Source organism: Rhododendron vialii, chromosome 5a, assembly GCF_030253575.1.
Source record: "Rhododendron vialii isolate Sample 1 chromosome 5a, ASM3025357v1".
Taxonomy (NCBI): Eukaryota; Viridiplantae; Streptophyta; class Magnoliopsida; order Ericales; family Ericaceae; genus Rhododendron; species Rhododendron vialii.
In genome coordinates, this window is record NC_080561.1 from 39,547,339 (window position 1) to 39,559,569 (window position 12,231).

Consider the following 12,231-nt stretch of genomic DNA (forward strand, 5'->3'; position numbering starts at 1 on the left):
ACCCGAAAATTTAACCTCGCCCCCGACCCTGCCCTGACCTCGGACCGGGTAATTTATGGGTACCCCCCGCCCCGCCCCCATGCAATTTTTTTTTCATTGAGAAAATATGTTCTAGATTTTAAAATAAGTGAGTACAAACAATAAAAGTTTATGAAATAATTATTATAATTTAAACAAAATCTATTATCTAAAAGCAAAATGGAAGAAATAGTTAATATTTTCAGGTGGTATTTCAGTTGTAAGAGTAAAAATACGCGAATAAAAATAATTTTTTATGCATAAAATAATTTCGGGGCGGGGTGGATACCCGAACGAGGCAACGGCGACCCGAACCCGACCGGGGTTCACCAATTCTCCCCCGACCCTGACCCAATCCCCAAAAAATAAAACAAAACCCGCCCCGACAGGGGCGGGGCGGATTGAATTGCCATCCCTATTGGAAACTACAAAAAGTTGTTTTCCCTAGTGTTTTTTTTTTTTAATGAAACATACAAATATTACCAAACATGATTCTTGTTTTTGTTTTTATGAAAAAACATAAACTTGTTTCTACTTCTAATTTTTTTAAAACTGAAAAATTTCCGAAACGCATCCCTAAAGACTCGGATTTGAATATGCACAAGTCCCGTGATTATCAAACAGCATAATATAAGCCCGATACGAACCCGGCCCAAAACCTATGCTTGTGCACCACTGCACCCCCAATCCTAACTTGTTTAGAATATGGGCAGCGCCGCAGCAGTTTGTGAATCTTTTATAGTCGCTCATAACTAGGACTTGCAATTAATTGCTTCATTGGTCGAATAACAAGAAGAAGAAGAAGAACTGGAGGAGGAGATATGGCGAGTGCCCGATCCACTATGGCAAGGGCGATCTTCCATCTGCCGATTGATATTACGCTTGAAATCCTATCGAGGTTGCCTGTGAAATCCCTCTTGCGATTCAAATCCGTATGCAAAAACTGGAACGCTCTCATCAAATCCCCTGATTTTATCTCCAAGCATCTCCGAACACACCCCACTCTCGGTTCCACCTTTCCCCTTGTAACTACTCGCAATCGTGAAACCCAAAACTATGCAATTTCTTTGGTCAACGTTGGGTTTGGCAACGGCCCTATCGATCTTGATTTCCCATTTTTGAAGAGCAGGTATCTTTCCATTGCGGGTATCTGTAATGGTCTGGTTTGCATTAATTTATCTTACTTTGGATATCCCATAGTTATATGCAATCCCGTGACCAAACAGCTTCGGGAAATTCCGAATTCTGCATGGAATTGGTTGAATGAGAGTTTCGATGGCAAATTCTATGTTCAGCGGGAAAGTTTTGGGTTTGGCTTCCATCCCAGTGCTAATGATTACAAGTTGATTAGGATTTTGTTTTATTCTATTGTTGGTAGTAAAGTCAATATCCGAGCGGTGATGAAAAAACATAATAAACACAATATCCGAGCTGATCTGTATTCTATGAGCACTGATACTTGGACAGAAATTGATGTTGATAAGCTTTCTTTGTTCTTTGGGGAGATCAATGGTCATAGGGAGGTTGGTGGCTATGTTCTTGGGGAGTATGCTGACTTGGTGCAGATTGTTGGATCTTCTGCTTCAGCGGTCTTGAACGGAGTTTTCTATTGGCCGGCACGTGAAGTTCCAACTAATCGAGTGATGGTTATGTCTTTCGACATGGGTGATGAGGTGTTCAGAAAAATAAGAGCACCAGCATGTTTCGATGGAAATTGGAATGAAAAAGAGACTAACTGGCGATTTACGCAATTGAAGGATAATCTTGCTTGCTTTGTTTATCCTAATGACAAATGCCTTGACGTGTGGGTGTTAAATGAAGACCAGAGTTCTTGGACAAACCCATTTAAAGTTGAATCTTTTTCAAGGATCACCAATAATGTGGGAAGTGGGCAAAGTGGTGAAATGACAGTGTTGGGATTTGCGAAAAATGGTGAATTGGTAGTGACCGACCATAAGGTATCTGGTGATTTAAAGCTGTTTTTGTATGATCCAAAGACAAGGGAAACTACGGATCTTTATTTTGGTCAGGTTCCGTATCCATCTTCTATTTTTCTGTTCGAGGGGACCTTCTTTCCAGTCACGCGACCCAATGAAATCTTGCTTAACTAGAACAGCAAGAAAAGGAAGCATTGAATTCATGTAAGTGACTCATGTGAGTTGCTGTTTAGAATGCCTTGTCTGTTCGCACTTATTTTGTTGTGCTGGTAAGTAGTCTCTTTTGAATATGCAATACATGTTTTGACCCTTGATGTCTCTCTAATGTTGACTGCTATGTTTTGGATCATATATTCCAACTTTCAAGTTATGTGTCATTGTTGAACCATTCTTTGCTTTGGTTTTGCATCATGTAACTTGTATGTTTACCACGTAACTTCTCTCCCGTGTTACTTCTGAACTGATGCTAGTGCAATGCTCATGCCCAATATGAAGCAAAAAGCTATTTTAGGTTTTTTGAATTGGTATGCAAGTGCGATACTCGGATCGAGTGATGTCTCTTTTATGTTTACTCCTTAAGGTATCTCGGATCTCCCGTGCAGTAGTTGTATTATGTTTATATGAGCTATATATTGATGTTGGAAAATCAGTAATTTGGTCATCCCAGGGAGTATGACAATCGGCCTTTACACAATTTGCTTGGTGTGTAGGAAGATGACACTGAAACTCTACAGGCCTAGTAAGCAGCTTTCTGAATTCAATCAGTTGCTCTCTTCTCTCTCTTCTTCTTTCTTTCTTATTCTGCTAGAGTTGCCCTTCTTGTAATATATGCAGAGAGTTGAGCCCTTATTTTGAGAGAAGAAATAAACAAGAAGTTCAAAGTATTTTGGGTTGATGGGGATAGCTGCGAAGATGTATTAGGCTATTAGATAAAAGCTGGAAAGTAAATTTGGGGAATGACACAAACACTTAATATTGATTAGGTTCGTTTGTTCATGATCATACATGTAAACCTAAAGAGCAATTGGTGCAGAAGCAGACCCGAGGCAGGGGTGGACTATATCCATCAAGCTAAGGAGTTTATCAATATGATAAACCAACTGTGGCTTTGAAAAGGGAAAGTAATGGAATCCTGGGTGATTGACGGTGCCGTCTAGTGGTGTGGTGTGTTCCATTTATGGATTGTACTTCTCTCCGTAGCTTGGTAAAGACGCCTCCCTTGGGAGATCCATGTTTCCTTCTATGATCCCCATTCGAGTGAACTTTCTTATTTCGCCTCCCTTGGGTGATCCATGTTTCCCGTAGCCGTGTTAAGAATGTTTGGACAAGTTTCTGAGTTTTTTTTCCTACGGGTTAGGATGATACTGGTGTGCATTACTCCATGGCCATCGGTTTGTTGCAGTATGACCTGAAGCTCTTATTCTTAGAGAACTTATTGATTTGAGTGATTGGGCTTTCAAGTGGTCATGGTCTATACAATCAACAATATAACCAATTTCTGGAAATTGGATCCCCGTGGGGTTTGGGGAAACTTCAAAGCTTGTATTAGAAAATGGAGACAGCAATCCATTAGCATGCAAGAACTTAAGGATCCTTCTAGAATTGGAATTCCTTCTTCATCTCAAGTTTTTTGTTATATTGAAAGCTTAGCTTAAACCTTTTTGAAGCTAAGAATTCATGGATGCAGAACACAAAGTGAGGCCACCTAAAAATCCACATGGACTGGACTATGCGTGTCGAGTATTGGTACGTTTCAAAGTATCAGATTCTATTTTATTTTCACTCCAAGGGCACGGGACTAAACTTTTTTCAATACATTTCATTTTTATGAGGTAAATGGTACTTATGACGTGTCCCGGGGCATTTTTTCCATTGTATGCGAGTCCTAAGCGTATGTCATGGTAAATCCAACATATAAAATTTTCTTGTTAGATAATGGTATCACTTTCACAATTGTGGCTTTCTAGGATTTTTTTTATTTTTATTGGTGTTAGTATTGTTAATGTTACGGCCTAGCATTTTGTTTATTTTAATTATTTATATTGCCGTTATTAATTGGTGTTATGATTGGGTCCCAACTAATTATTTTGTGCGCGTTATGGATATTGTTGACACGATTGTAATAATTGGGGTATGAGATTGATGTTGGGTAAAATAGTGGATGTAATCGAATGATAATTTTATAAATTGTGTTACGTTCTATCTAATACTAATTAGCTATAGTTTAGAGTACCATGTTATTAGGGGATAGTTTTAAGAGTTGTACTTAGTCAGATATTCACAAGGTTATTAGGGTTTTGGTTTGAGAGAACGTCTGAGATAAGAAATTTGAGAAATATTCACAAGGTTATTAGGGTTTTTGTTTGAGAGAACGTCTGAGATAAGAAATTTGAGAGAATTTTGTGTGAGAAAAGCAGAAGCCGCAGGGACGTTTGAGTTCGGCTGGTTCGTAATCGGGTAAGAGATTTTTGACCCCTTTATTCTTGTCCCTTTTTCTATTCTTTGTCGTCCATGGATTGGGGTAAGGCTTGACTTTTGGAAGGTATAAGACAAAGGTATTATTGTGAGGTTAATTGGGTTGTTCGCCGTTCCTAATTATTCTTTGTCGTTCATGGGTTTGGCACCAATGATTTTCCTTCTAATCCTATTTGACTTATTGGAGCAGTGGTGTATGTTTTGGGAGATGTGGGTGTGAGAAGGTGTCAAGATTTGTGCTTAGGGTGATGGTGATGTGTCGTGTGCACGGGTGGTGGTTCAGGTGATTTGAATTGCACGTGGAATTGGAGGCATGAGTTGGGTTTTGTAGTTTTGGTGTTAGGATTAGGCTAAGTTTTATTTTGATAGGAAGTGGTATTCTGTATCTACAAAGTGTATATTTGCGTAGTTAGTCATTTCATGCTTTGTTCTTTTATTCAGGTTAACATCTTTTGCTCATTCAATTGCATTACTTTTGGACTAAGATGAGTAGTTAAGTATGTTATGTATTTTCGAAAAATCTATGTGTTCCTTAAAAGTATCTCCTTCAGAAATTTATATGAATGTTATTCGGAGACTCAAAACTGTTTATAAGTTTTATAAATTGGCATGTGATGAATTTTCTAAGATCAATTGTTAATATTCTTTTTGGTGAGAACTTGGTAGATATTAATAGGAACATTTATTTCGGAAGTCCAGGAAAATTATTCCTCTTTGTGTTGATGACCCTAGCCATTGGGGAAAAGACCGTGTTAGGCCGGTGATCCCAATGCTCAACGGCTTTCTTTCGCCGAATCGTCTTAGGGAAAAGTACTACGGCCGGCAACCCCGGTGACTAAATTCGATATTGGATCCAATTTTGATGAAATTTATTTTGGTCATAGTACTATTTGATTATGGTTCATCATTGTTGATGGAGTTAATGGTGTGATCACCACTAAGAATGTTTAGTAGTTAAATGCTTTATTGATTAATTTATTTTTTTGCTGGATACCTCATATGCCAAATTATGATTTAATGATAAATTATTTTAATCTCCATTTTCAACTTTATTTAATATATATACTTGCTATTCATTGAGCTCGTCAGCTGACGGATTTATTTCAACTTCTTTTTCAGGCAAGTTGGGGAGTTAGGCAAGGACTCTGGTGGCATCTCGGGGATTTCTTGTATTGACCTCCTTAGGGCATTTCATTCTAGTTTTATTTTAATAATCGCTTCCGCATTCAAAACATTTGTCAGATATTAAGTTTTTTTTATAATTATTGGATCACTGGATATTTTTGGTTCATGAGATGTTTGTGCCCCATACTCATTTTTAGTATAACTTAATTGGTTGGAGTTGTTATGAATAATAAAATGGTTGGCTGTTTGGTAGTTCATTGTTTTGGTATTTTATTAAATTCTTTTTTAGGCTGCATATTCTACGAGCTTTGGTGTAGTCTATGGCCGGTCACTTCCCATCTTGGGGTGTTACAGTTAAATAGTTGAATTAATACCTTGGAAGAAAAATTGAACTCGTGACCTCACATTTATTAGGATTTTTGCTTCCATATTTGTGACACTTACAACTAGGACAGCTCGTGGTCCGGTTCGGTTCGGATTTCTAGGAATTTGAGGACCGAACTACTAGTCACGGTTTTTACAAAATGAAATCTGTGTCTGGACCAAAAGTTCTACGGTCCGGTTCCAATCCGATCCGTGACTCAAGGATCGATTACGGTTTTGTCCACGGATTTTAGCAAAAATAAAGCTCAAGCATATATCCCACAATAAAAAGGGAAGAATGTTACATTCAGAATTAAGTTTAACACTACCAGAAAGTACTTGTTATATAAACTACCAAAGGCTTATTTCAGAAATCAAATTCAAAAGAATCTAAAACACTAGTAGGATTGTATTAGTATAGTACATTCCATAACATAAAAGAACCGAAAAAGAAACGAACTACTGAAACTCAACTAAGGTTACCCGTAATTTTTACGAAAAAACTACGATTTACTCCTTATATTTAATGTACATCTACATTATATCCTATTATTAAGATAAAATACTAAAACTGGTAGAAAAATGTGTTAACATTACTAACAATTTATTATATAAATACACACATATATATTATTTATATATAAAATAAATATCTCACGGTCCGGTTTGGTTAATCCACGGTTTCGTAATGAAAATCCGTGGACCGAACCGCGAGTCACGGTTTTCTAAATTTTCAATCCGTGTCCGGACCATTAATCCACGGACAAAATCCAAAAGGTACGGATCGGTTCGGTCCGGACCGATTTCACGGTTCACCGGATTTTTTAAGCAGCCCTACTCACAACTAACCCTCAAATCTTCTGCACCCAAATTCTCATGTACCAATGTATTTTTGGGTATATTGGATCTCCGAAGTATTTTGATAGATTAAAAGATTTTACTTTTGATCTAACGGCCCTAAATGCATCAAAACAGGTACAGATGAATTGGATCCAACTAATTTGAACTGATTATTATTAAACTAAATTTAACGTTCTAGACAGTAAAAACAATATAAATGTTCCTGGGCTGATCGTGAGCGAAGAATCAGTTACGACTCAAAACCATTTTTAGTGCTCATATATAAATAAAAATTACTACCATCATGTAATACAGGAAAAAAAAAGAAAGAAAAGGGAATCCCATAGCTACATAATTTCTAATTTATGATGGCATTTTTAAAATGGTGCCGTCATTGGAATTAATATTTTAATGTAATTAAAGCTAAAAATAATTTCTAATTTATGATGGCCTTTTTAAAATGGTGCCGTCATTGGAATCAATATTTTGATTTTAATGTAATTCAAGCTAAAAAAAACAATTGAAACCTTGTTTTTTTACTTGTATACCTTTTTATTTTTTATGACTTATACAAAGGGGGCAACCAAGTTTTTTTTTTTGAACGGCAGTGGACAACCAAGCTTAAACTTGAGATTAGGCTTGGACAATCCAAACATCGGAGCTGACATTGGGTATCACCCTGCGGGCTATGTGAGTAAGGGCGGAACTAGGTTTTGCTTATGTGCCTCCTTAGGTGACATAATACGACTTGTTTGGTGAATGTTATGCCTTTTTATGGTTAGGAATGCATATGGCATACACTTTTAAAGGTAACCTTTATTGGAGTAAAACATCACGCCTATTTTTTTGTCCAAAATGTTACAATCCTTTGTGAGTTTGTGGTAAAGTAATATGCCTATTTGTGGTGAATGTTACGCATCTTTGCGATAAATGGTAACACCAATTACGGTAAATGTTACGAAATGTATATCAAATATCCCGAAAATGAAGTGTCTATCTTAGCTTGGCCCGAGCAAAATGGTGATAAAGAGAACGGAAAATCCTTTTGAGAGCTTTGTTCGCTTTGGGTTTTCAAGAATCATCCCCACTTGTTATTCTCATCTCTCTGTGACTGTATCTTTTCTTCTTCTTCTTTTTTTCTCCATTTAATTATTTTTTTTTATAAACTCTTTCTCCATTTTAATTCGCCATTATCCAGTTCATTTGGAATAATGTATTTTCTTGGATTTGATTCTCAATAGTGCAGCCAAACACCAAGATCATAGGGGCTCATTTTTACTTTTCGTAATTCTTTTAAAAACAAATCTTTACTTTTCGTAACTTTTTGTTTGATTTTTCATCGTAATTTTTGGAGTCAATTATTTGTCTCTGCTAGATGAATTAGAAAAGTATGAAACTTTGGACCGATGTTGGAAAAAGTTTATATAACGCTTTAGACAGAAAATAAAGCTATTTTGTAGTATGTCTTTAGTGATTTTTTTTTTCTTTTAATCATAATTTTTTATTTTTAAACTCTTCCCATCAAGATTGATTATTAATCTAAAAAATACAATACAAATCCCTGCAAATTCAGAAAAGACAGAACACACAAATAGCAAAAGACACAACTAAGAGCATCTCCAATGGAATATGTCAAATCCTACGTTGACATGTTAACGGTAAAATTTGACACTAAAATTCAATCCAATCTAACAGCCTTCTTTGATGCCAATTCCTACGTGGATTTAAAGGCAAGCCAACTTTGACAACCTCCCTCCTCTATGCCAAATTTCAAAAAATGACCATTTGTGTTTTGATATAAGGGTTGGAGAGAGATAATTTAATGTCAAATAAATAAAATTTGACATAAGAGTTGGAGAGGAAGTTTTGATGTCAAATTAAAAATGTCAAAATGCCACATCAACTTTCAAAAAAAATTAACATCCTCAATTTGATATCAAAGGTTGCAGATGCTTTAAGAGTTCTGAAAAAAGCAGCGTAGAAAGAAAGCTAGAGAGAGAGTTTGGGTGAGGGCTCCCGGACCCCCCCCCCCCCCCCGTCTTCCCCACTTCTTTTTTTCCCTTTTTTTTTTTAATCTCTTCCTTCTTCCTCTCCCTCAATCCCCCTCTAACACAAATTCTCTCTTCTCTCATTTTTTTTATTATGAGATGGTTGAGACTCTCTCTTTAGAAAACTGAGATCTCCCACTCTCCTCATTATTTTTAGACTCTGGAGTTAGATTTAGGGTTCTAGATAACCCTAGATCTGGTTTCTTGTAACAAGTTCAACAACGACAGTAGCAGCATCTGCAGTAATTTCAGCCTTCTGTTTACGACGGAACGAGCTCAAGTTGGTGCGGCGAGTCCATCCAGAAGAGTTTGCTCTGTGTCTATACCTGGTCACTCCAACCTCCCTCTCACGAGTGTGATCGATGGGTCCGACTCCGTCGTCCCGGCTCCATGCGGTTTTTTTGTTTGTTTATGTTGTTTCTATATTTCGTTCCGGTAATGCCCTTCTTTTTATTATATTGCTTTTCTTATGTATAATATCTACATTTTTTTTGTTGGTAAAAAAAATAACAGAAGACAAAAAAATTGCAGTTAAAAAAAGAAAAAGGCAACAAAATACTGTACTACTAAACTGCGGTTCAACTTTACCAATTCCAAGTAAACCGGACTGTCCAGTCTATGGAAGTAATCGCTACAAAATTGCTCAGTCAAGTTTGGAAGAACAAGAGGAGGAGGAGAAGAAGAACTATGGCGGCGGGTAGCCAATCCACTGCATCAAGGACGACGTTCCATCTGCCGTTGGAGATAACGATTGAAATCCTATCGAGATTGCCAGTGAAAACCCTCTTGCGATTCAAATCTGTATGCAAAAACTGGTACGCTCTCATCAAAACCCAGGATTTTATTTCCAAACATCTTCAAACCCTCTCCGCTCCTAATTCCACCCCTCTCCTCTTAATCAAATACTACAATCATAATGCCCAAAACTACGCCATGTCTTTACTTTCCAACGATGGGTCCAGCGGCCCAATCGATTTCCCATTTTTAACTCCCAAGAATTACCATTCCGTTCGGGACATTTCCTTTCTTGGGGAACGGACTAGGAATGATTTTTCCATTGCGGGTGTCTGTAATGGTCTGGTTTGCATTAATTTGTCTCGCTTTGGATATCCCTTGGTTATATGCAATCCCTCGACAAGAGAGTTTCGGAAAATTCCAAACTCCAACTGGAATTGGTTAGATGAGAATGGTTTCAATGGCTCTATTGGTGTTAGGCAGGTTAGTTTTGGGTTTGGCTTCCATCCCAGTGCTAATGACTACAAGTTGATTAGGATTGTGCTTGATCTTACTCCTATGAGAAAAGACAATATCCGAGCTGATTTGTATGTCATGAGCACCGATACTTGGACAGAAATTGATGTTAATAAGCTCTTGTTGTTCTTTATGTATGAGTTTGGGGAGGAATATAACAACGTAGTGCAAATTTGTGGTTCTTCTGCTTCAGCAGTCTTGAATGGAGTTTTCTATTGGCCAGGCCGTGAAGTCCCGACTGATCAAATGGTTGTTATGTCCTTCGACTTGGGTGATGAGGTGTTTCAAAAAATAAGAACACCAGAGTGCTTGGATAGGATTTGGGAAACAAACTGGAAATTAATGGAATTTAATGATAAACTTGCTTTGGTTGTTTCTCCCGATGAAAGGGGCTTTGATGTGTGGGTGTTGAATGAAAACGAGAGTTCTTGGACTAAGCAAGTTAAAGTTGGATCTTTCCCTAGGATTGCAATTGAAGATGGTGATAATAGAGTGGTGGGAGGTGGGAAAAATAATGAATTGTTAGTGACTGAGCATAAAGTTTCTGGTGATTTAAAGCTCTTTTCGTATGACACAAAGACCGGGGAAACTAAGGATATTCTTTCTCGTGACGCTCCATATCAATCCTTTGTTTATTTGTGTGCAGAGACCCTACTTCCAGTCATGCAAGCCAACACGCTCAACTAGAACAACTAAAAGAAGGAATCATTGAGTTCGTGGAATTGACTTAGCTGTGATTATTTGTATTTTGAGGTTTCTTTCACTGTTCTCGTTTGTTTTAGTTGCGGTAGCTTAAATGGCTTAAAGTAGTGTCTTTTGAAAACCAACTTAAAACTACCCTTTTGTGCTATGTTGTGTTCCATGTATGACCCTGAAAGTACTTGCTTTCAAATATGTATATATATTAGGTGGGATGTGTAATTGACTTCAGCAATGGAGATAATTTTAGGATGGGTTCATCTTTCAAGTGATGTGTCATTGCGTGAGCATAAAATGTTTTGGTATTGGTGCATTCATATTGTTTTGTTTTTCTGGAATACAAATATGCAGCTCTTCCTTTCTCCTTGTTTGTTTTTTTGGCAAGGGTCTCCTTGTTTGTTATGAGCATGGATATAAATTTACTTATGACTTCACTATACCTTAATGGCTTCGAAATACCAAGGTTCGCTGAATTTATTATAGCAAAAACACAGAATTTGTGTGGAGCTTGAGCATTTGTTGGAGAACTTCCTCTTTTGAATTTTATTACTCATTCTGAACTTGGGATTTTTTTTATGGGTAGTCGGTTGCTTTTTGATGTGTGGGTTGGTATGGATGAAAAAACAAGGCATAAAAGGAGCACAAATGCTTTTGTTCGTATTTGTTTCCCAGAGTGTAGTTAGAGGTATGAATACCACGACCAAGGCAGAAGCATCTCTAATCCAATACAATCGAATCGTCTATTTGAGAGGATCAAAGTAGTTTGTTTTATTCCATAAGTGAATTCGGAGCATTAACTTGTTCATACCATCTTTTTAAAAGAAGGGGATAAGTAAATACCGTGTGGTTATTCATGATGCAATTGTCGTAGAATTATCGTTGGTATGTTTGCTTAGGCTAAAGGAGAAAAGTTGTTTTACCAGTTTTTCACTTTGCTCTTAACTACTACTAATACCCAACTATATTTCATTTTGTACCTTACAATTTGAACTGCAGTCTGCAGCAACTACTATGTTCTTTGTTTTTTCAACCAGTAATTTATATGTTTACCGCTTCTGATTTATTCTGTGTTAGTTATGATTTTTGATGCCACTGCAATACTCGTGCCAAATAGGTATGTGAGTTTTATTGACTGTTTTTTTTTTATTATGTTAGAAGTACCATGTGCAGTATTCAACTTGTGTTCCATATGAGCTATTAACATTGGAAAATACGTAATTTGTGGTACCAGTCAGCTAATAGATAGTAATTGCTTAGCCTGTAGAAAGATGATAGTGTAAAATACATGGGCAGTAAGAAACTTTTAGCATTGAACCGGTTCCGCCCTAGGTGCCTTTCTCCTTGTTGCTTCTACTATCTTGACCGCTGCTTTAGGTGGTTCTGCAGCTTAAGCACCACTGGAACTTCAAAATCAATTGGGTGAAACGCTTGTGTCTTGCTCTTTCCCCAATTATAGAAGGGCGAGGTTTGGAACC

At 37.2% G+C, this 12,231-nt stretch overlaps 3 protein-coding genes across 4 annotated transcripts in view; all 3 read left to right on the forward strand.

The window, feature by feature from the left end:
* Window positions 1–12,231, forward strand: part of LOC131325072 (uncharacterized) — a 43,871-nt gene that overhangs the window by 26,300 nt on the left and 5,340 nt on the right. The window lies entirely within an intron of this gene.
* LOC131325068 (F-box protein At3g07870-like) lies at window positions 683–5,745 on the forward strand. 2 transcript variants are annotated; one of them, XM_058357123.1, is made up of 2 exons: window positions 683–2,228; window positions 5,555–5,745. In XM_058357123.1, the coding sequence occupies exon 1, from the start codon at window positions 840–842 to the stop codon at window positions 2,127–2,129; it is 1,290 nt and encodes a 429-aa protein (XP_058213106.1). In that variant the 5' UTR covers window positions 683–839; the 3' UTR covers window positions 2,130–2,228; window positions 5,555–5,745. The 2 variants fall into 2 exon arrangements, with proteins under 2 accessions (XP_058213106.1, XP_058213105.1); XM_058357122.1 differs by having other exon boundaries at window positions 683–2,224; window positions 5,550–5,745.
* Window positions 9,386–11,024, forward strand: LOC131325067 (F-box/kelch-repeat protein At3g23880-like). Its single transcript, XM_058357121.1, has one exon. It carries the CDS (start codon window positions 9,425–9,427, stop codon window positions 10,742–10,744), a length of 1,320 nt encoding a protein of 439 aa, XP_058213104.1. The 5' UTR covers window positions 9,386–9,424; the 3' UTR covers window positions 10,745–11,024.